Raw genomic sequence first — 25,231 nt, forward strand, 5'->3', positions numbered from 1 at the left:
GACTTTACATCTCGCTTAACCTTCTCAGTTTGGGCAACAGTCACCTGGAATCACTGCATCAGTTGCTTTGAGGCTCTTTCCCTCGCTCCCATGCTAGTAGCCCCCTTCCTCTTTTGTTTACCATTCACAGTATCACTGGGAACTGTGAGTCCTTAAAAGGCTTGAAACCTGGTGATTAATGGGCTAGGAAATTGTGAACATTTGCTCCTTTGCTGAGTTGTAATGTGTTTTTCTAAATGATCGTTTATCTATAAATGCAGTATCAATTTTCACATTTGGTCATGTTATTGGAGTGACAAAATGTAATTTGATTTTAAAACCCTTAGGAATAATAAAGGACTATATGACTATTTCCTGATAATAAAAGTGACTTTCTTAATATTAAAACCTAATCTATCTAGTAGTTTATAGTTGTTATTATTATATTAAGGTCAGGATTAGTTTAAGGTAAGCTGGGATACCGTAGTCTTTCCCACACCGCTGTTCCCACTCAGGCAGATTGAACAAAGAAAATGACACATGGGAAATGCAGTTCTTAAAGATTGAAGCTGTCTTATTAAGTTCCCTTAATTTATCATCGTGAAGTTTGTTGCAGATGAAATGAACTACTATGTATTTATTCAAACCTGAAAAACGTTTAGTTTTGCCACCATCTAAAGGCAATAATTTCATGCATCCTGTCTTTATTAAACTTCCCCAAAACCTGTTTCCAAAGTAAATGTGGAACAAAAGGATAAGGTGGGTGGTTCTTTGAAAATAATTTTTCTGTACCTTCGAAAAAATTGTACATTCTCTAGTGGGTATGCTGCATGTGTTGTGAGATTACAACATATTTATCTGCTACTTAGTGTATCTGAATTCTGTAAAAGATGCTAATAGAGTTATTTATTTAGATAGATCTCAGGGAATTGGGTATTCTATAGGAAGATTTATTACAGATATTCTTAAAGTATCCTTTATATAAGTTTAATTGAATTATTTGGCCTTAGGGTGATATATGAATAATGTCTTCCTTGTAGTGTATCCAGTTCATCAGACAGTTTAATTTTGGACTAATTATAAAACATGAAACAGTACTCCTTTTAACAACTTCATCGCCTATCATTCAGCTATTTAGAACACCAATATTCTCTTTACATTTTAAAAGTATTTTCTTATTTTGTCTCTGAAAACCTCTAAATCTACATATCCAAGCCCTAATTAAAGGTGTTTTCTAATACCATTTTATAAGGTAACAGTTCTTTTTAATTGGGCCACAGTATGTGCAGATTATATATTTTAAGTTAGTGGTTAATTTGAGAAATATCATAGCATCACTTTAGTAAAGGATAATCTACTGACTACTTAGTTTTGATGATAATTTTCAGTTGTAAAATTGTCAGTATAAAATTATTCTAAAATTAACAATGTATTTTTACACATTGTCAGGAACTGTTGAACAAGAGATGCACAGCTTTTAAAAGATAACAACTTAAACCAATTTGAATGCTTTCTGAAATAAACATAATACTGTAAGTTGAATCATTATAGGAGGAAAAGAATTAGATTGTTTTCATATAAAACCAGCACTTATCTGTTGTCTCACATAGAACCAACACACATACTAGTCAATATTTAGCTAAATTCTCTTGCTTCCCCAGATATAAAAGTTTTCAAATTGTTTCTTCCTTAATTTAAAATAATAGCTTACAACAGTTAAAAAAAGGAAATAATAATAGAAACAATAAATTTTAAAAAATGAAAAAATAAAATAATAGGTGTATTATGCTATTTGAATTAGAAAATCATTAGCCACAATAAAAAATATTTTTAATTTTATTGTTTTAAAAGGTTGAGGAAGAAATTGAATTGGTAGACAGTGAATAAAATGAAAAAAATATTAGATAATTTTTCAGTTAGAACTTAACAGTTGTGTCCTGTAACTGTGTGGGGAGCCACTCTTACTGCATGAATAAGAACGTTGTAAATAAGCGCATAAGCAGGGTAGGATTATAGATATGGTGGTTTTCTGAAGAAGATTTTACTTTTATTGTCATATGAAAAATCTGTATCCGTCTTCTTGGTTCTGCCCAATTCTTACCTTGCTTTGCCTTTTCACGCCATAGGAAAATATCTGTTCAATTCCCAAGCCATTGCTGCCACCTTGTGATATTTTTCTTAATTTCACCTGGCCAAACCCTAATTCCTTCTGTTGGGTAACTCTTATCTCTAATTTACTGTTTCAGTCTTCTTCACATCTGCAGGTTTTATTTCCCTGTTTTGGTTAGAAGCTCTTCTGGAATACGACATATGTTTCTTTGGTCTTTATCCCTGTTAAAGGTCTCTCCTCAACATTCAATGCATTTGAATATTCGAGTAGTTAATATGACAGCTGTCTATGACAAGACCCAAAAATTAAATCACAGTTTTCAAAAAAGTAGAAATTAGCTTTTGTGTTTTCTGTTTCACATCCATAATTTTAGTGCCAGCTTTGCCAAACAGATTGAAAATTTATTAGCTGAGGAATTAGGATGGAGTGTCATTTCCCCATTTTATTGTATATGATGATCATTTTCTTAAACGTGTTTTCATGGTTTCTTTTTTATTTCTATTTTTGCAGCTTTTGTCATTCCTTCAGGGTTTGTTTACTTTTTACCATGAGGGATATGAACTCGCCCAGGAATTTGCACCATATAAACAACAGCTGCAGTTCAACTTGCAGAATGTAAGACTATACCTGTCCTCACTGCCTCTCCTTAGTGAACCAGATGGTCATAGCACAGCTAAGTTCCAACCAAGCCAAACTTTGGAGTCTTTCCAGAACTCATCAAGTACAGTAAAGCCTCCCTAATTTAGAAAAGCCACATTATAAATTTATTTATAAAATGTGTTGGTTTCTAGTTGCTGGTTGAAAGTACACCAGGAAAGAGCTGATCTTAATGTTTAAAAATGCATACTAGAAAACACCACAAAAATAAGAACTACTAAGGAATAGATACCTGGAAGTTTGGGAACTTTTACCTTTACCCAATGTTCCCATTAGGTGACCTTTGGTTAACCTTTGTTTTCTGAGAGGGCAGCACTTCTAGGTTTATGAAATGAAGGTTGTACCTTAGCACTCTAAGGTTCCGTCTCAGTGTGAAATCGCATATAATAATCTGATATTTATTATTTTCTAATAATAAATTTCAACATGGTTTGCAATATTCAAAAGTAACTGTTTCAAAGGTTAAGTGAGAATTATTTACAAATATCCTATATTTATATCAGGGTTTATTTTCTAAAGTTGTCTAATCAATCATTTTGATGTCTGAATACATAGTTATATAAAGTCTGATTTGCAGCTGCTGAACACCACATTAAAAAAAATTTAGCCAACCCACTTCCTTATTATCAAACCTGACAAATAATGAAGTTCTAATTGCTCAGGGTTTTGTATAAAGGAAAATTACTTCTAAAATTTGAAACGCTCTCACTTAGTTTTTGATAAAAAGCTTGGCTTCCAGTGTGCGTCTGATTTTTGCCATTGTGAAGATATCCCATAAATGGAGCTATAGAGTTGCAGAGTCCCATGAGCAATATGTAATTGGAATTATACTACCTGTGTTTTGAATTTTAGCTTTTTATTTAACCTACATTGTCTTGCAGAATGAATTTATGTGAAGTTCATTCCATTACTTTTTAATATGGAATGTATTGGGGCTTTTTAGTAAATATTAAATGAAAAATATGAAAGTCAAAGCATTTTACAATTTATCTTCATATTAAATGCAATTATCTTAAGATTCCTGGGATTTGACAAAGGTAAGGAATAGGAAAAAATTCTAATCCTTATGTTGAAAAGAAGCAAAAGTGGCAATTAAGGAAATTCACTTGTTTTATTATGGGCCAAAACAAAGTCTTAGAGTTAGACTTAGAGATGATTTTTGTGTATTGTTGAGATAATGTGGCTTGAATGCAAAAGATTTTATAGAGAAAAGCCTTATGCTTCTTATGTTTTACTTTAAGTAAATTTGCAGTAACCTGAGTAAACTATTTGTTGCAATAGAAGTTAGAACTTGGAAACCTATTCATTTTCATGAGTTAATTTATATACAGACTTCTTGATAATTATGTTAGGATTTCTGGAAACCAAACTAAATGAAGTTTTTACAAAAGTGTTTGGAATAAGGGCAATGAACTTTTTTTTTTTTTAAATAAGTGGTATATATTTAAAAATATGCCAATTTAGTTTGTTTTTATCCCCCCAAAGAAATGTAAGTCCCTATGTATCTGCTTTTTTACCTTAGGTATTAGTGATTATAAAATCCTGTTTAATAAATATTATATATTTAAGTGCTATAATCAGCCACTAAATACTAATGTTAATGTGGGTAACAGGAAGAAACATACAACACATACACACACACACACACACTGGGATTGAGATTGAGAAATTCAAAGAGAAACATGCAGAAGTTTCACTAAAGCCATTCAAAATCAGCCACAGGACTCAGCATGGGTCATGGATGTGGGTGAGTAGTGCTGAAAGACTCAAGGTTATCTTTTGCATAAGTTGCAGTTTTGAAACTTTAGGCTCTAAGTTCCCCAAAACAGGTGGGAAAGGATGAATGATTGTAATTTTTATTTATTAAAGACAAGGAACAATTTTGAAAGCACTCGACAAGAGGTAGAGCGGTTGATGCAAAGGATGAAATCTGCCAACCAAGATTACAGACCACCCAGCCAGTGGACGATGGAAGGCTATCTTTATGTCCAGGAGAAACGTGAGTCACAAAGACATAATTTAATGTCTCTTACTGTTACCATTCTGTTTCCATGAGATGTGACCTGGTTAGTATTTCTTCCTTCAAGTACAAAGACTGAAATCCCTTACGGCTTTATTGTATTTAGTCTGTTCTGCCATCATCACCACCAAAGTGAGGAAGTTTTTTCACATTTCACCATCAGGATCTCTAAGTTGGTATATTTTTTGAACTTGAAACCGACAGCCTTTTACTGATGATAGGGTAACATGAGTTCAGTATTATATTAATTGTGATATCTAACCCCAACTTATTTTTTTTAAAGATTTTATTTATTTATTTTTAGACAGAAGGAAGGGGAGGGAGAAAGAGAGGGAGAGAAACATCAATGTGTGGTTCTCAATTGCGCGCTCCCTACTGGGGACCTGGCCCACAACCCAGGCATGTGCCCTGATTGGGAATTGAACTGATGACCCTTTGGTTCTCAGGCCAGCACTCAATCCACTGAGCCACACCAGCCAGGGCTAATCCCAATTTAAAGTTTGATGGAAAATTAAAAATCAAAGCCTTTATCAAGACGAATCATCCTGGTGACTACAATAATAGTTTTCCCCTTCAGCAGTGTAATTTCATTGACTTCTTTCTGTGTTTTGTCAGTGTTCAGGAGTAAAATTGGCATTGTGTAATGTCGGATTGGCACCCTTCGCTTCTTGAGGTTAGGAAAAAAGCATCAGACCCAATAGAGCACTGCTGTAATTGCCTCATGCTAAGAAAGTTTTTCTCGCAGAAATAAATCAAATGCCGTTCAAAATTGTTTAACCGGGGTCCTATCTGTGTGGTGCTTATCACTAAGTGGAACCAGTCTGACTAAATTAGCTCTCTATTTCAAACCAGATATGCCCTAAAGCACCATTCTCATACTCTTTATAGTGAAGGGACAATTTTTTATCTCCAATCTGTCATGGACACAGAAGCGTGTGCTTGGATTTTGCAGTAATGTCAAATTTCTGTGAAAGATTTGAAATGCTTATTTACACTTCTCTCATTTATTGAGACCCACCAATGACATGAAATACCACTGCTCTTAAGTTTCCCTGTCAGTAGACAGTAGAATAATAAAATTGTTTTGGTTGTTAAAATATCATAGTTAAAGGGTCTGGGATGCGGAAGCTGGATATATCAGGTCATCTGTAAAAGTTTTTCACATAGAAAAACATGATCACTAAAATGCAACCCATTTTATGTTTGACATGCTCAGTCGATGCTCATTTGTTGGTTGGTTGCACACAAGCAAATAACGATTTTATCCAGCAGACTCGGCAGACATAGACTAGACGGTGGAGGGCAGCTGGCTCGGGAGATCTGGGCTCTGGGATTTTCCTTCATAACTATCTACCTTGACAAGTCTGTTTTCACATGTTAAAATAATAGCCCTAATGGCCCTCCTGTGGTGGCCTCTTGGCAGTATGTGCATTTGAGGCTCTCAGTCAGCCTCTCCCTCCTTTTTAGCATCCTCTTTTTTTTTTTAAGTTGCCTTCTTGGTCCCAAGACACTTTCTACCTCAATTTTCTCTTTATCCCCCCTGCATTATTTTTACAGCTTTAGTGAGGTACAATTGACATATAATAATTGCACATGTTTAAAATGTACAGTTTGAAAAATTTTGCTGTAAGTATGAATCTGTGATACCATCTCCACAATCAACATAAAGAACATATTCCTCACCTTCCAAAGTGTTCTCATGCCCCGATAATAATCCCTCCCTCCTTCCTTTTCCTTCTTCCATTTACCATCCTTCCTCTTTCTCCTCACCTGGGAATTTAAAAATAAAAATTAAAGGATTTATATGCCTTCAGAATTATTTTTACGCAAGGGACAAATATTCAAAGCCCCTTTTCACGGGGAATCTTTGAAAACTTTTATAATACAAAAATTTGATCAGTCCACTAAGACATATTGATTGTGCTGTTGCTATCACTGAGAATAAGTTCTATGGGAAACAGAAAATGAGATGAAGAATGTGGCTTCAGGGTGTTTCTTCTGTAGTTGAAGACATAAGTCAAAAACTCATTCAGTCAGCAACCAGTGATCAATAGTGACTATCAGAGCTGTAAACTGAGTGGCTAATAGAGACGGCCATGATGGGGCGGTGCAGGTGATTGCAGTTTGGGCGCAGAGCTCCACTTGATCTGGAGATGTGGCTTCTATGTTACCCACCTCTAGGCACACATTAAATTGCATTCTAATGGATTGAGTTGAGCCGGGAAGAGCATGGGTTCCAAAAAGTCAGGCGGAACTATGTTGGAATTTCATGCCTGCCATCTGCTAACTAGGTGATTCTGGGTGAACAAGTTTCTGAGCTCAGTCTCTCATTTACAAAAGAAGGAGAGTTATACTATGTTGTAATCAGGTTGCAAGAACTGGAGATAATGTGTGTAAAAATGTCTCTGTTATCAGTAGTGGTGCATAATAATGCTACTATGATTGCCATGAGCTCTTACTACTCTGCAATTTATATTCATCTCATTTAACTCTTAAAACAACTCTTGAGAACTATTATTCCCTAAAAATGAACTCCAATCACATGCCTTATTGATAAAGAAAGCAGTACCATCTGCAGCTCTTATGCCTTATGTGCTTATATGTAAAATGATATATATATTTATAATGTCTGACTTAAAAGTTCTTAGATACAATTTTGGCACTTAGTAGGTATTCCATGATTGTTCATTTCTTTCAATTTTATAAACATCATCTCAGCAACCTCAGATGATGACTGGATAATTAAACTTGTTTTATTTTGCAACTTTAGAGCTATAATAAATTTTTATTTTCCAAGGCTTTTTTTAAAGGACTTCAGAATTGCTAGTCTAAGAACATCTGCCCTGGCCTGGTGCCAGGCAGACTTTAAAGAAAGCAGCACGTGTGTGCAGCAGGCTTGAAGATTAAATGCTTGAGATTCTGAACTTATGATGGAGGCAGGGAAAAAAGAACTGAAGTCTAAAATGTCATCAAAACATTGCAGCAGCCTTACTTCAAATTTACGGTTAGCATTGCTGCATAAATCGTTACGTAGTAAAGTCACTGTAGGGATTTCTATACCGCCACTTCCCGCTAATCAGCTCTAAGGCTATAAAGTATTTTATTCCTCATGTAACCAAATTATCAACAAGTATTGTTAAGTATTATAGTGTAAAATGTTCCCCAAACAGAACTGAAGTTCATTGCAATAATCCTTTGAGATTACGAAGTGTACGGCTGAGCCCCATAAATTTAAAATCTGGAGTGGTTTAGGTGATTAGAGCCACGACACCAAGGGCACTGTTAGTACAAGAAAAAAAAAATTCCAAATGGCTCACGAAACACTCTTCTTAAGAGGCACACCTCTACATTGCCATTTCTTGCTTTTAAATATATGGTTATGAAACAAAGTCAGGAATAATATTGTACATAATTGTTGCTAGAAAGATCCAGGTGTTAAGCAGGAAGGGGCCCTTGATAGAGAAATGACTTTGAAAACAAGCTCCGTTTTCAACCCTCTCAGCCACTGTGACATTTGCGTAGAGGATAATTGGCTTCCCTGTGTGAAAACTGAAGGTCTCCCCACTTGGTCATGGAAAAACTGAACACTTGATGCATCCCTGCACCGTGATGAAGCAGCAGCGTCCCATCCCTTCAGAAGAATGTAGGACAGTCATATGGTGTCCTGTGGGGAAGGGCTGCACAGTATTCAGGGGGAGAAAAAGGGAGGATTATACAAATAAAACTTTCTTGTACTCTAAGCAGTGAAACCTCTTCATTTTAAGAAGTTATTTGAATTCACTTTTTTCACATCAGTGGTAAGAGGAAATAACTCCTAGGTCAATTAACTCTTAGAGAAAGAGGACTGATGCATTCTTTATTTATTTGTCAAATATTTATTGAGCGACAGCTATATATCTGACCCTGTTCTAAGGATTAAGAATATACCAGTGGTCAGAACAGCACACTTCCCTGCTCTTAGGGACTTAGAGTCTAGTGGCAGAGACAAACAATGAATAGGTTAAATTAGTAAAATTAGTTATATTTCAGACAACGATAACTGCTTAGAAGAAAGTGAAACAGGAAAGTAAAGCAAGAAATATCAAGTTGAGGGTATTGCTATGTAAGCTGTCTCTACAGGAAAGGCAGCATCAGGAAGGTGACATTTACGAAAAGGCCTGAAGGAAGGGACAATGCAGATATCTGAAGGAAGAGTAGAGCAGCCTGGGGGACAGCAAGTTCCAATGCCCTGGGGTGGAAATGCATTTACTGCATTCAAGGATCAGCAAGGGGGTTAGTGTAGCTGGAGCAGAGTGTACGCGAGGTGAGATACATAATGAGAGGCCTTGTGGATAGTCACAGGTTCTGTGGTATTTTTCTGGAGTGATATAGGCAACCACTGGAGAGTTTTACACCAAGGGGTAAAATGACCTTGCTGCATGTTTCGCAGGGTAGTTCTGGCAGTTTCCAGAATAGAGGATAAGAACGAGACCCGTGAGACCAGGAGACCAGATAGTAACTCAGATTGTTATTTCTCATTCTTCCTGCTCCTGTGGGGTATAACTATAACACTTTTTACAGATGAGATAACTGAAGTTCAGATCTAAGGTAACTTGAGTTTACAGAGTGTTGGAGCTGCAAGTAAAGCCCAGTTGTTTGATTGAGAGACACTCTACCCTGTACCACTCTCCCTCCATTCCTGCCTTTCTCACTTTCATTCAGTAAAAGTTTCAAACTTAAATCATTTATGGAAATATTCAGTTATGTATTATAGCATCACAACTGTACAAACTTGGACACCACTCATTTCTTAACAATCTGTAATGTTTGCTTCCTTACATTAGGACCACTTGGTTTTACATGGACTAAACATTACTGTACATATGATAAAGGCAGTAAAACATTCACCATGAGTGTTTCAGAGATGAAATCCAGTGGGAAAATGGTGAGTTTTTTGTCTTTTGTTTTTATTTTTAACTGGTTATTATTTAAGAAGTGGAAGTAAAACAAACAAAAAATCACATGTGATTGCTTTCCTAATAAACATGGATGCAATTTTTTAAAACTAAAAAGTTTCTCTCACTTTAGAGACCATGATAACTTAAAAAGAGTGACCAGGATTTTCTTTTTCCATGGCCATGGAATGTTTAGAAGCAGCTGAATTAATGGTAGGGACCCATCAATGGACTACAGAGGTTTCATCTCATAGCCCTAGTAGCAGATTCCTTACTCTGCTGGTGCTTGACCAGTAGCCCAGGAGGGACTGTCAGTGGCTGGACCAGGTCCAGAGATTCTCTCTCTTGCCCCCAGGTGACCTGTATGGGAGGCTGCCTTTGCCCCTGCAAGCCTTGCATCTTCTGCATTGCATACTCTTTACTGAAATGCTGGCCAACAAAGTTTCTCAGAAGAAATCAGTCAGTGCTCATTTACCCCAAAAGTAAAGTGGCCACTGAATGTCTTGCATGGCTAGTGAACAAAATGGAACGCAGTGTACTTGAAAGATGACTTACTCTAGCCTTATTTTAACACATTAGAAAATCAAATTGGTAAAAGTAAATGATACGCCCAGCTAATTTGTCGTGTAGATCATGGCAGGTAAATGATCCTTAGACACATGCTTGTAGTTGAAACTTATTGTGCTTGGGCATTCATTAGTCTAATAGTTTAAATGGAGAGACATAAAATAAAGGACAACATACCAGAGAAAAAGAAACCTTAGACTGTCACCATCATGAGAAGTCATTAAATGCTATAATCACACCTAGTTTCTACTCTAAAGCTTTCATGAGAAAAGATATTACCAGAAAGTTAGCTTACGTGACAGTCAGTGACCTAATATCAAACAAAACCACCCAAAGTTCTGTTTACAAATCTATGATATTTGCAACCATATACAATAGAACTAATCAGACATTAGGCAAACATTCCCCTTAAAGGTGACTGACATCTCAGATACAGAAGAAAATGTTTATTTATTGAGCCTATGTTGGATCCTGTCCAAACAGTTTTAATGTCGGTAGCAAAGCAGCAGTTGGTTACCAACAAAGCAATCTCATGGTACGTGTGATAGCAGCAGCATTGGAGAACTCTATGTTAGAACGTTTTTAATTCTGATAACTCTCGTGAGGTTTTCAGGCAGCTGTCATTTAATGTTGTGAGGCTGTAATGCAAAGATACACACACACACACACACACGCACAAACACACACGCACAAACACACACACGCACACTACTAATCTCTTAGCAATCTAGGAAATTTTGCTTCAGAACAACAGTGTTGTATCCTGACAAACATTCTGGATATCTAATTGTGACATAACCATAACTCTGCTAATTTCATACATTTTCTAAATCTGGAGACTTAAGATGTGTACATTAGAGTGTAAGTTAGCATTATAGGTAAATATGTTGAAGTGTACTGGGCAGGCATGTCATGAAAGTTTTGAATAAACCATGTAAATGCAATTAATTTATTAATGAACAGTTTGGTATATCATAACTGGGCAGTTAACACCAGGCAAAAAGTCTTGTTTATATGACCATGATGCATAACCTATACTCTTAAGTTTAGGTTTCAGTGCAGCACTTTCAGATGGAAGATTTAATATTTTCCAGTTCCTCTTGTCATGTGTCAACATGTTTCCCGCCTCGTTTCAGAACGGCCTTGTTACCAGCTCACCAGAAATGTTTAAATTAAAATCTTGTATCCGACGGAAGACAGATTCAATTGACAAACGATTCTGCTTTGACATAGAAGTAGTGGAAAGGTTTGAGCTTTTCTTTTTTCTTAATATTTAATTGTTTCTATGTTTAAATATAAATATGAAACAGCATACAACTGCTAGGTTTCCAATCTCTTTTTAAAAACACTGTGTATGTTTATTTCATTCTTTTACATAATCAACAGGTAACTATTGCTTGATGCTTTCAGAAAAATAAATCAGACACAGAATGTTAACAAAATGTAACAACTCAAAGAAGAACCTGGAAAATCAGTAGAAATGACTACATCAGGGTAAAGCGCACGTTGTATACTCAGGGCCTCCGCACAGTGAAGGAGCCTGACAACATTGCTCAGGGGTCAGTGTGTGTGCAGACTTCTGCGAAGCCTTGGGGTCCTGCTTCCAAGGAATCATAGACATGGCTGGGAATGTCATCAGCTCCGTCAGCCAGTGAAATTCAGCGTGTACCCTGTGCAAAGCACTGGCATGGACATTCGTAGCCACGGGATATTGGGAAAGACATATAAATCGTGTGTACAGGGGGAATATTTAACTCTACTTCTTTCTTGGATCAATACAAGCAGAATACAAACAAAATGAGAAGTCGTGTGCTTCCTGATTTTTGTTCTCTTCCAAAGTCTGTTTTACTCCCCATGCATTGCTACCATGTTTTCTCAGTACTGTAGGTTTGTGTGTGGGCTCTGTATATACTAAGATATAACATATGTACTCAGATATATCTTATGAGATATGCTATAGCTTATGTATACTACAGCTTGTGACTATCTTAGTAGGACAAGGCCCCCATTATACTTCTTTAAAATTGTGTTACCTGTTTTGGCTCTGTGTTCTTATATGTTATGGATCCACCTATTAAGTTTCTTTTTCTCTTCAAAAAAAAATTCCTTTGAAGATTTTAAAGTTATTAAAATAATTGATGGAGAATTAAACTCTCCTTGAAGATTTACACACACACACACACACACACACACACTCACACTCTTTTAGATTTAGTCCTGGGTATTTTCTTCTTCTTACAATTTTAGAATTCTTTTTCACTAGTAGAAACTTTTTTTCTCCTAAATGGTTGAAACTAGTGTATAGAAAAGCTATTATTTCCTTTTATATGCCAATCTATATCCAGCATAGTTGTTGAATTTCTTACTGCTTTTAAGAGTTTTGTGGCAGGAACTTCTTGACTTTCTGTGTAGGCAGACATCAACATGTTAGTGATTTCTTTGTTTTTTATTTCAGCCTTTTTTACTTAAATAACTTTTGGGTACCTTGTTAAGCTCTGCTTCAGTGGTCTTGTTTGTACAATAAGGATAATAAGTATGCACTTCAAAGGAAACAACACAGGGCCTGGCACATAATAAATAGCCAGCAAGTATTGATCTTTGTTATTTTATCATTGGTGCTGTCACACTGACTCAAAGTTATCTTAATTTTTATATATTGAATAATTTTTTTCTTTTCTATCTAATGATCTATTTCCCTGTTCATAGAAGAGATATATCCCTTTATCATAGTTTTAAGTCATTCCAGGTTTTTAAACATAGAATATTTAAATGAAATTTCCTTCTTGATGTACCTCTTCACAAAGCCCTCTGATTTCCTGTTTAAATTTATTTTCTGAACAATCTGCACTTAATTAGGTTAATTCCACCATTTTTGGATTTCATCTTTTTCTTTCTTTTATCAGTTTCCTTCTTCCCTTTGTTTGCTCTTTCGCTCTTGAAATATATCCTCAAACAAGTAACTATTTCAGCATGGGTGCATGGGAGGTCATTGTTTTTAAATTAAGTAATTTTAATACTGTCAAGATCATGGTATAGATAAACATTTTGGTTCTAATATCTTAATAATTAACTAGTTATGATATGAGGTATTCCATATTGTTAAAAACTAATTGTAATTTTTAGTGACTAGATTGTGTCACATTGGGGTCATAATCTGAATTATTCTCATATTGTAGAATGTTTAGTTGGTTTTGAACCTGGGTGCATCCTTTTTGGTCATTTCAGAGAAAATAATTTGAAACTACTTCCTGCAGACAGTCCTGTACCTAGAACACTATGTGATTTTACTACCTGTGATCATTTGTGTGTGTGTTGGTGTCTACAGTGATTTTTCTGAAAGATACCTGTAGGTCATTTTTTTTTATTGTTCTTTTTTTCTCTTTTCTATCTTTTTCTTTTCTCTGTTTTCTATTTTTTCTCTTTCCTGATTTTTCTTCAGATGTTATTTTATAGTTAAATAAAAATTTTAAAAATTATAAATGCATAAAGACATAACAAGAACACACTGAATGTAGAAAATATTTGTTTTTACCAGGCATGGGATCATCACATTGCAGGCCTTCTCAGAAGCTAATCGGAAACTCTGGCTCGAAGCCATGGATGGGAAAGAACCAGTAAGAATATAACACATTGCACTTAGGTTTTATTGTTCTAATAATTACGAAGTACTTTGTAATTTGAAAAAAAGATCTTATCTGGATTTTTTTTGTATCTGTAGTATATTTGAAAAATTAAAATAGAAAATCAGAGAGTAGAAGCTTACTATTTTTCTAGGTTGCGTCATTCATTGACACAACACCAACTTCACAGTTTGTTTCTCAGGAGGACTTTCAGGACTAACTGAAAACCCTAAAATTATTATTTTTCAATTCTTATAATCATTAATTTGGCTGCACTGATTCAATTATTCTATTCAATTAATAATTATTGAATGTCCACTCTTTGCAAGGTTTGTACTAGGCTTTGTGATCAGTGTGATAAACAAGTTTCAGGGTAAGGACTAACTCTGTAGTCTTATTTGATAAAACTCCCTGTGGGTTGACATTTTGTCCTTATGCATATCCTTATTTTTCTAATAGGTATTTTGATGTTGGATGATAACTTAAATTACAATTATTAGGGAGAACTTTGTTAAAAGGAATACATTATTGATCACTATCTGTTTTCTTTATGGAGAACATGCCCTTGGATGGTTAGGGGGATGAGCACACAAAGCAAAACGAGGTCACATTCCGTCCCTTAGATGGCGAAGAACCTGTGAACAACCTTGTGTAAAGTACCTGCTTAACAACAGAGCTACACAAACTGTGGTCTCCAAACTCTGAGACCATCCCTCACGTGGCTGCTGGTCCACAATGAGATGAATGCAGAAATTATGATTAAATATCTGGAAAATATTGTAGCAATTTAAAGAAGTCATTTCCTATTTCTTGAACTTAATAAAAAATTTGAACTCTGCATCTATTTGTTATTATGTTTATGATATTTTAATTTTATTATAACTTACAAAAATAGCAGTCAATGGCAGATTGAAAATTAAACAAAACAACCTGACTTTCACCACTAATTGAGAGGCAAGACCTTACCTAGCACAGATTTAGAAGACAGAGTGATAGCTCAGCAGCTATAATTTAGGATTGTACATGCGGAGAAGAAAACACTAAGCAGATAATTGGAGTAAAGAGCAATCAAGTATTACATCATGAGATATTTCCTCAAGAAGGGTTATTATACAGTTGGGAAAGAGAACAAGACTTGTAAACCAGATGGAAAGAGGTAGAACTCTACCCAGGGCAGGACAGCCAGGATAGAAAAAAATGGGAAGCAAGGCTGGTTACAGGGTAGGAAAATGGCACCATGGGTCAGTCATAGACCTTGAAATCAAGACACTCCCTCGTACTGTCATTGTACTAGTATCACTTGGTAATCTGTACCAGGTCATTAACTGCAAGTAACTGATTGACTTACCTTGTTTTTCAGATTTATACCCTGCCTGCCATTATGAGCAAGAAAGAAGAAAGTAAGTCATTTTAATAATTACTTAAAATTTTATCACAAAGTTATTTTTATCACAAAGCTATTATGTGGTATTAAGAGTTGATTAATATTAAGAGAAATATTAATTATATTTAGCCCTGGGTAGTGTGGCTCAGTGGATTGAGCTTCAGCCTGCGAACCAAAGGGTCACTGGTTCAATTCCCAGTCAGGGCACATGCCTGGCTTGCCGGCCAGGTCCCCAGTACGGGGGCGTGTGAGAGGCAACCATGCATTGATGTTTCTCTCCCTCTTTCTCCCTCCTTTCCCCTCTGTCTAAAAATAAAATAAATAAGTAAAATCTTTAAAAAAGAGAAATATTAATTATACTTTTTATTTAGGAGAAAAATGATATTAACACACCAGTATCAGATAATGCATAAAATTTCAAGTTTTCATTCAAAGAAGTATCTCATGTCAAACCACTAACTACTGATGATATAGTAACCAAAATTGTTAACTTTTTTTTTGATATTTACTTATAGGTATATACCCTGCTTTATCCCAGAAAGAGATTTGTCACAGTTGATATTTAGTTTGACATTTTTTTTAATGGCAGTAGAAGGCTTCTTTACCTTATTTCCCCTGCTCCAATTTACAAGACTGAAGACTTGAATACTTTGTGCTGGTTTCAGGAGATTATGCCCAAGAATGTAAAATACAAGGACATTGTCATAACACATGGGAAATGTAGGGACATGTTGTCACTTTATTATTACTGAATTTTTAGTATCAAACCATTCTTAATTAATATATTTTATGTGTTTTCTATAATATTCTAAATCCTATTTTGTTATTTTCCACCTCTTGGTTATTTTGCTCTTTTTACCCTTGGTTATTTTAGTATATATATTTTTATATGTGCTTTATATCATTAGATTATTTGACATTTAAAACTAGTTTGTATATTTGTTTCCAAGTTTATGTGTATATTTTTAAAGCAATTTTGTTTTATTTAAATCAATTGACTTTCTGTCATGATGTCGAAATTTATTTTTAAAGCAGACTTAATAACCTTGACTTTTAAATTGCTGTTAAAATACAAGTTAGAGTGGAGTAAAGATAAAAACTGGGTGGGAAAGCACTCATTTGGAAGTCATAAATTGAGTATGAAAAAGCCCATCATTTTAGTGGAATGAAATTCTTTCTAGTGATTAATTTTAAAAATTATTTTAAAAATGGATGGAAATATCTTTAATATTAAAGATTAAAAATACTTCCAGTGTTTATTCTTTTGCTAATCAAGGAAAGTGATTAGTATAGAATCTTTCATTACCCACTTGTATCACAGAAACATGAATGAATGGATTAAGAATTTTACAAGTACTGAATGTTTATTTTAAACAGTTACCTAAAAGGTAATCTGTTGTATAATTTGCATTTGAGTAGAATTTGAAATGTGTTTTCTAATATTGGTTTTATTACATATCCATTATAAAGACAGTCCTTTCCATTTCATATGACCTACTGAAGAATGGGTCCTTCTTGGAAAACGGCCCAGCCTTCATCTGGTGTTGAATAAGGAAGGCTTTTGAATGGGGACATGGTCACATGGCCACGCCAGTCAGAATATGTTTAATACTTAATGCACTTCTGGAAGTAGTGTTTCTATTATAACTAAGAAATTTGAAAGTTATCAAATGTACCGTTCTGTGATGGAGGGAGAGTTACTTCCTCATGCCATAAAAACTTTATCTTCTGGAAATCAGCTTTTCTGTAGACTTAGCCACCTGAAACATCACTATGCCACCATGTATAACTATAAAACAGTGTGCTTTTTCAGAAAAACAGCTGTCCTGGGGTCTATGTGTTTGTGCCTTTTCTTTCCTTCTGGTTTTGTGTATGATGTATTAGTTTTCTACCCAGTTCTCTGGGCTTATTGTGGCAGAACCCATCTCTGCTTCTCCTTAGTGCACTCAGTACAGGCCCTCAATGGGATATGTGCCCAGCACATAGTTGCTTTTACTCTTACTCTTGGTGCCAGTAGACTTTTATTGCTCAAGGGGAGATTTTGATCATAGAAAGGAATATTGCAGTTCTCTTTGCTTTATTAATAGGTAGGACTTAAACTTATAAATCTTAACCTTAGTTAAAGGCTTGTTTTTATTATTTTATCTGAAGCTATGTTTTTTCTTTAAGCCTGTTTTTAATCACCATACAGATCTTATTTTATATAAAAGTACTAACTTTAAAAAATAAGCTGTTTTTAGTTTATCTTTTATACATTTAATAGAATTCAAATGTAATCAATCAAGTTTCTTTAGATCAAACTATAATTATAAAACTAGTAAATTTCATTTCCTAAATGTAAGATGCTAATAAAACAAATTTGTCATTCTGGCTAATACAATCTTCCTTAAACACCTGGCAACTAATGTGACCTAGTAAATTGGCTGATAAATGCAGAGATTAATATTCTTTTAAGCATTCTAAATATTCTAAATATATTATACGCAACATTATGTAGTGATTTCAAAATGTCTTACTACATGACATAAAGCCAACTTAGTCAAAAGTTCACATAGTCTTGGGGATTCAGATTTCTTCACCCAAACAAAATGACCCCCACTCAGTTGAAAAGCCAGGACTGTGGCATGTGCCACCAGTTAAAGACACTGAGTAATGGAGGCACAGGATTGAATACACTTTCTAGAACCAGGTTTCCTGTAGCTGGGATGGACATCTTGGTATTGCCTGCTTGCATGAGCAAGGCTTTTTAAGCGTTTGTCCATCCAGCCTGCAATGAAGAACCTTCCCTTAAAACGACCTGACTCTCAGACTGGTCAAGGGGCTTTCCAGGTTCTCAGAACGTAATTTCTTTTTGCATGTAATTGCGGATAGTCGATTACATAAAGGCCTAGTATTTATTAATGACACAGAATCTCTTTCTCAGAGTTTAATTTTACCCCTTTTCTCTTTTATCACATGTGTTACAATGGTTACTATTTTTCAAGTGATTTAATGACTCATAGGATTTTCTGAACACACAGCAGATTCAAGAACATGGTCCTGTTAAATTAAGAGCAGGATTATGTTTTCTGCCTCGTGATGTATCCAGAATATTATTTGTTTCAGTTCACAATTATAGTTTCAGTGATGGTGAGGTTCTCAGATCTCTTTCTAAGTCTTTAATAAATCATGCAAGCTCATCATGTTAAGAGTTCCGCTTTTATCTTTATGTTTGCCCTTTCCACACTTCATTTGACACATGCTTAGCCTGTTTTTTGTGATCTCCGTTTCCCTTTTCCACATTTGATCCCCCAAAAGTGGCATTACGTCCATTTCAGTATGTAACTTCTCTCACAATTGGTATTTGAAAACCAGTACTGGCCTTGATTCATTTGCCACCTTGAGAAGTGCTTTCATACAGCTTTGGTCTTTTAGTTGGATTCTGTTTATCTTAAAATAATTTTGTCTTTCCTTTGGAAACTCAGTTTTGCATGGAATGTGTGTTTTGAACGGCTGGAGATAATAATGAAGCTTACAATGGTAAAATATAAAGCTCAGGTAAAATTTTGTTTTGGGTGTTAACCATTAAAAGTTGTCATAATGTCTGTGCTGGAACCCTAAAAGCAACAGAGTAAGAACTATCTGGTGTCCTAAGATAGGGCCGTTCTGTGAATATACAGAGAGCATACACTATGAAATGAGAATGAAACTGTGATTCTAGAGGAATGAGACTGTCTTTACAAGCCTAACATGAACAGATCTCTCCACTTTGTGGTTACTCTTAACTTACTGTTTTCAGAGTAAAGGTGAATGAATAAATAAATAAATAAATAAATAAATAAATAAATAAATAAATAAAATTAGTGTAATTTGATAGAGAAGGAAAGTTTGACTCATCTTAATGAAAAAAATGCATGAAGCAAAAAAAAAATTAAAATTAAAAGTATTGGTGATTTATAGGATATGGAATCCACAAATACTTTTCAGGTTGTAAAGTATATCACAGTATTTTTTTTCCTGTAATTATAAGCCTTTGAGAATTAATTCATTTTAAGAATAGTAATACCTATCATCGATAGTCAACAGATGATATTCAATTAAGATTAGAACTAAACTGTTCCTGAAGCCATGCAATTGGGGATAGTTTGTTATAGGATAGCTAATCAATAATTCTTCTTTATTCTGTATTTGAGCCCATCTTTCAAAGAGGCAAATAATCATTGTTGATATGCTTTTCTGTCCCAAGGCTGCCATCTTGGGACAAATTGTTACCAGCGGGTGAGGCAGTTGTCTTTTTTTTTTTTTTTTTTTTTTGGAGGCTTTCTCTCTCTGACACTCTCTGTTGGTGCCCTAAGCCTTGGTTCCACTCCAACGTAAGTTTTGTGCGATGGCTTTTTAGCTGATCCTTCTACCCTATGTCTGAAGAAAGTGAAAATTGTGAAAGAAAAATTCTCATTCTCTCATACAATTCAGTTCTACAATATTCTATTGCATACCTACTTTATTCCAGGTATTATGAGTAGGAAAAAGGAATTCCTTTCAAATGAGGTTTCTGCTTATAAAAGTAAAAAAAAAAAAATGTGTAATGACTGTCGCCTAACACTCAGTCCTCATGTACAAAATCAAAAGGAATGGACCAGAAGACACTTGCAGAATTTCTCAACAACTCTAAATGTCTGCCACTGTATGTTTCAGTGACTTTCCCCCTGTGTGCCTCGGGAGTGTATTCTCCCAACGATAAACAGAAAGATTAGGCTCATTCTTTGTATGTTAAGCCATTGACATCTGTCACAAATGTTTTTGAGTTTCATACCGCATTTAGATAGTTTAGTTGAAAGTCTGAGACATCCCTTGGTTATAGCCTCCTGCTTCACCACATCCTCCCCCAGGCCCTTGATTATATACAGTTTTGTTTCTGTCACTGAGACCCAGGAAGAAGGTCAGATCACAGTGCCCTTCGTGAGCAAAGCAGGGAGAAGGAACAGTGTGGGCCATGGCTGTGGGGAATCACCTGCTCATCCTTTGGGATAAGAGAAAGGTCCTATGGTTATTGCAAACACCAGTAAATACACTCACTTTTCTTTCTTTCAAGCCACATATAGTATGGTTGTCTGTGATAAGGGGCCTTTTAAGCTGAAATGGCAGATAGAAAATTGAATTAGAAATTAAAGACAAGTGTTGCTTTGTTTTGTCAGCCCTGAGAATGTACTGTATGACCAAGTAGATTACATCAGTAAGGACGTGCTGGATTTTTAATTACTAGGAAATTGAAGGTACAAGGACTTTTGCTTTGTTAGTTGTATGGAAGACTATTCTTTTTCTTTTCCTCATGGCTGTTTGAATTCTGTTGAGATTAATAGCTTTTGTGTTGCCAAGCTGCCTATGGAAACTATTTGGTTTCAATAAGAACTTTAGCCCTGAATAGTTTCCGGGGGGGTGGCGTGGGAAGCAATGTTTACACTTAACTTTTGATTGACTCAGTAAAGTTTCTTAAGTTGGCCTGCCGCCTGCTTCTACCCCTGAAGGCCCAGTATCATTAGTATTGTAGGAATTTGATGGTAGTTGTATTCTGTGTATCCCTCTGGTCCTCTCTGCCACAGGGAGGCACAGGGCTGGGGTAAGGGCCCTGGTGAGGCGTTGATAAGCTCTAACCCTTATGGAAGCCATTAGAGAGGGTACTTGAGCAAACCAGGTTCAAACCAGTGACTACCAAGCTACCTAAGCATTTACAGGCATTGAACCCTGATTCAGCAATCTGTACTTCTGTCTTCTGTTGTTGTAACAGGAGTGCCTTGTCCTCCACTAAAGGAGATTCATGATAAATTATAAGCCTTCAGTGGTGTGAGGTATGATTTGATTTATTAAGAACACTTTCCATTGACATTTCATTTGAACACTCGAGTTTCTAGTCTTCCTTTTTAAAGCTCTCGAGAAAGTGTTTTTGTCGAATTTTCATTAGCACTGACATTAAGTCTAGTAACTCCTTCATAGCTTTGCAAAGTTGCTCGTTTTCCTTTGCAGAATTTGTGTTTGCCCCTGTCTTCCCTCAGAAACACCACTCGATGTGCCCGCCTTTGTATCAGTCACTGGGAGATGGAGTGCACTGTAGCCTGTTTAAGCTACTTTTCCCTCTTCTGCTCAGACCTCAGCAGAAACTTCTGGGTGCCTAAATGACAGCAGCCATGAATGGGCACTGCCACGCCGCCCTTTGCCTCCTTTTTAAATGAATTGATGAATCAGAAGCCAAAAAAAAAAAAAAAAAAGGATTATCCTGGTTAGGCAAGGAAAAGTTAACTGTGTGGTATTGACTTTATTTAATTTAGGCCTTTTTGTCACAGCAAACTCACGTTATCTTAAATCAGAATGAGCCTGGCTATGCTGTGGTAACAGATGATCCTCAAACCTCAGAGGTTCCCACAATCAAGGTTCATCTCCCGACCACAATGCTTGTCCACTCAGGTCAGCTGTGGCTCAAGATCTTAGACACCGCGTTCATCCTGGAACCCAAGCTCATGGAAAAGCCTCTCTGTATCATTGTTGATCTTGTGCCAGAGAGAAAAAGAACCTGGCAAGCTGCTACATACTGGTTCTCAGTGTCTGCTGGATAATGATATCTGTCATTTCCATTTATATTTCATTGGCTAGTGCATACATGGCCAAGCTGTCTTTGAGGGAGCTGAAAAATATAATCTTTTGTAGATAGGGACAATCTATATGGGTGAGCAGTAATTCTAGACTACTTCAGTCTGTTCAGTTCTAGTGAGAGGATGTGTTTGTTCACTGTGATTTGCTGAAGTATAATGAGAGTATAGGAACACTTCTTAATATACAACTTATTTTTTCAGTGGCCACTTAGTTTCACAAGGCTTGAACGGATTATGCTCAATCTGTGTTTGTTCAAAGAAACAGATCATTGCTCTAGTCCCAAATATTTTTTTAAAATAAGTAATATATATTCCTCTTTGAAAAGTCACACTCCTGGCAGACGATTCCTTAAGCCCCAGTGACTGCAGCCATGCCCAGAAAATACCTTGTTCGTGTAAATTGCATATGTACAATAAGTATTTGTATTCTCCTCTCCCGCAGCCAATACTTCTGTAACAGTTACTATATTCCAAGCACTATTCTAAGAGATTTGCAAGTGTTGATGCATTTCATCTGTAAACAGCCCTCTAAGAAAGATACTGCTATTATTCTTACTGTATTGAAGAGGAAACTTAGACACAGAGAGATTAAAACTATTTCTAGTAGCACAACTAATAAGTGGGAGAGTAATTGCTGTTCCTTTCATCTGGTTAGAACTAATGACTGACATCTTTCATCATTTCTTCTGTTTTCATTCATCTAGCGGTGATGTGTGGACAGATGCACATGGAGAAGGAAACTAACATTTAATTAGGTTAATTCCTTTGATAGAAGCTCTTCAGTGCTTCAGGTGGTTTTATCTTTATCTTAACTGCAAACATTTAACATGTATTATTATTTTCCTCATTTTATAAATGAAAGAACTAGAGTTCATAAAAGGTAGTAGGAATGCTCCCATTGATATGGTAAACTAGAGCTGAGATCCAACCCCAGGCTTGTGAGGCCCCTAATGAAGCTGGGCACTATCTCTACACCATGGAAGCCCCCTATACTCTCAGGCAATAGCAGAGGTTGTTCGAAAAAAATGCATGGTTATTTTGGCCAACATACGATATTCTTCCACATCTCTCAATTGATTGGTAGCATTTGGTTTACTCAAGTGAGTAGAGCTAAAGCACAAGATCCATGGGACTCTCCGGGATGGTGGCACCAATGGAATGACTTGGCGATTGGAGTGAATATCTGCAAGGCTGTATTCTCGATAATGAGCCTGTTGGCGTGTTAGAGCACTCTGGGGTATTGCTGTCTAATATCCCGTATACCTTCGAGGTATAACTTTGCTATCACTTATTTTTCTCAAAACAGATGATACTTAAATTCTGTTTTTATATATCTTGATTCTCTTCACTCATTTTGTCATGAGCAAGTTTTATTGAAATTTCTTAAAAATGATTTTTAAACTTTTTTATTGAAAAGTTGAACAATGTGACCTGAAGAACCAAATACTGTAAATGTTAGGAAATGGCACTTTTAATTGATATAAAAATGCTAGTGTGTTGTTTTTAACCTAGGGTTACATTTTTGGGCTCAATTTTTATTGTTAAAAATGAAAATTAATCATTGAGTCCTCATTTCTTTATTTTATATTGGTTCCTCACCTTTCTACTCACTTGTTTTTCTATGTCCAATGACTACTTTAAAAATTTCTGAATGTATAGTGTATAAAATGCTCAGCATTTTGGGTTATTGTAAACAAGTAATCACTTCTTGGAGCCCAAAAGGAGCTCTGCTCTCATGCAGGTAGTCAGCTCTAATAAGATGCTTGCTTCATGGCCGTTCATTCTTGTATGTTGAGTGCATGCAAAGCATTCATTGAGTTCTGGTCACTTGACCTAGGCCCTGGTGACACATAAGTAAACAAGCCAGTTCATATTGGTGTTGACACGTATTTTAATTTTGGCATTGTTACATTTTTTAATCTATTGGAATTTTTAAAAAAAATTTAACAACTAACTTTTTTTTTTTTTTTAATTAAGTATTAGATAGGTCAGCCCTGGCCAGTGTGGCTTGGTTGGTTGGAGCATTGCTCCATAACCAAGAGGTTGCCGGTTCAGTTCCTTGTCAGGGCATGTACACCTACACTGCTGGTTCGATCCCCAATCCAGGCATGTATGGGAGGCAACCAATTGATGCTTCTCTCTTGCATCAGTGATTCCCTGTCACCCTTCCTCTGCCTCTAAAAGCAATGAAAAAATGTCCTTGAGTGGGGATTTTTTAAAGTTTTAAATAGTTCCAAAGCCCAGTGAATAAAAATGATAATTTCTACCATTGTTCTTTTCTTTTTTACTTTGCAGTTTGCATGTAAAAAAGTTAGAGTTTCTTTTCCTCTAGGAAAAAATACCCTCAATTATTACATTTTAAGAAATTGGGTCATATCCTATAAATTATTTTTTTCACCTGACAACACATGATAAACATCCTTTCATGTCATTACCTCTAGTTTTTTGGGCCACAGGTTTCTCAGACTTTCGGTTAATTCGGTTTATAGTAGTTTTCTATATACATAGAAGATTTCTTTAAGGTTTTTGCCTATTGCTGGCACCCCTTCTTGATTTTTTTAGCATAACTTTTTGATATACACATATATATATATTGTCTTGGATCTGTGTTGAGCCATATGAATGTGTTTATCATCTTTAAATGAAAGCCAGTTTTAATTTTTTATTAGCTTGAATTTTCTTAATATATTATTGTTTGGGAATATTAAGATGCCACATCTTTACCACATGTGATGAAAAGTTTCATTAGAGTACAAAAATTTTTTAAAGTACAAAAATTTTTTTGAGTTTTCCTTCTGAGGGTTACTTGTTATTCTTAAATCCTTTCTCTTAAAACAAGTGATCTATTTTCATCAGGCCCCAAAACCTTAAGTAAAATAAGAACTGATATAAAGAAAATCTGGCATAAAGCAATGAAAATGAATTGTTATTTCATAATATAATAATAATCTTTGTGGAATTTTTGGTGAATTGACTAAAGTTAGTTTGAATATGATACAAAATGCTCTAGAAAGAACATTGGACTTAGAATCAAGAGACCTAAGTTAGAACCCCAGCTCTAGAGCTTAGAACTATGAAAATGAAGCTTTCAACATCTCAATGAATAATTGTCTTAAGATTGTAAAGCTTTCTCTCTACCTTAAAATGTTCTGAGAATCACATGGGAAAAAAATATGTGAATAGCTTTGTAATATAATTATTAACACACAATAAAACTTTATTCTTACTGCAATTGCTTTTATTATCTGTAAAAACGTAGTGAAGTGTATTGCTGATTTTGGAAAAAATGGATGGAACTCATGTAACATGTTTACTTTCTAAAAAGATTTGTGTTTCT

At 35.4% G+C, this 25,231-nt stretch overlaps 1 protein-coding gene across 2 annotated transcripts in view; it reads left to right on the top strand.

Annotated features, from left to right (window-relative positions):
* The window catches only part of ARHGAP42 (Rho GTPase activating protein 42), a 246,678-nt gene that overhangs the window by 196,542 nt on the left and 24,905 nt on the right, over window positions 1-25,231 (top strand). For both annotated transcript variants that reach the window (XM_054592485.1, XM_054592486.1), the window contains exons 7-12: window positions 2,600-2,704; window positions 4,616-4,745; window positions 9,590-9,690; window positions 11,404-11,513; window positions 13,803-13,881; window positions 15,248-15,287. In XM_054592485.1, coding sequence (XP_054448460.1) covers window positions 2,600-2,704; window positions 4,616-4,745; window positions 9,590-9,690; window positions 11,404-11,513; window positions 13,803-13,881; window positions 15,248-15,287 — 565 coding nt within the window. The remainder of the gene's footprint in view (window positions 1-2,599; window positions 2,705-4,615; window positions 4,746-9,589; window positions 9,691-11,403; window positions 11,514-13,802; window positions 13,882-15,247; window positions 15,288-25,231) is intronic.

Source organism: Pteronotus mesoamericanus, unplaced genomic scaffold (assembly GCF_021234165.1).
Source record: "Pteronotus mesoamericanus isolate MK-2021 breed Mesoamerican mustached bat unplaced genomic scaffold, CSHL_Meso_final scaffold_36, whole genome shotgun sequence".
Taxonomy (NCBI): domain Eukaryota; kingdom Metazoa; phylum Chordata; class Mammalia; order Chiroptera; family Mormoopidae; genus Pteronotus; species Pteronotus mesoamericanus.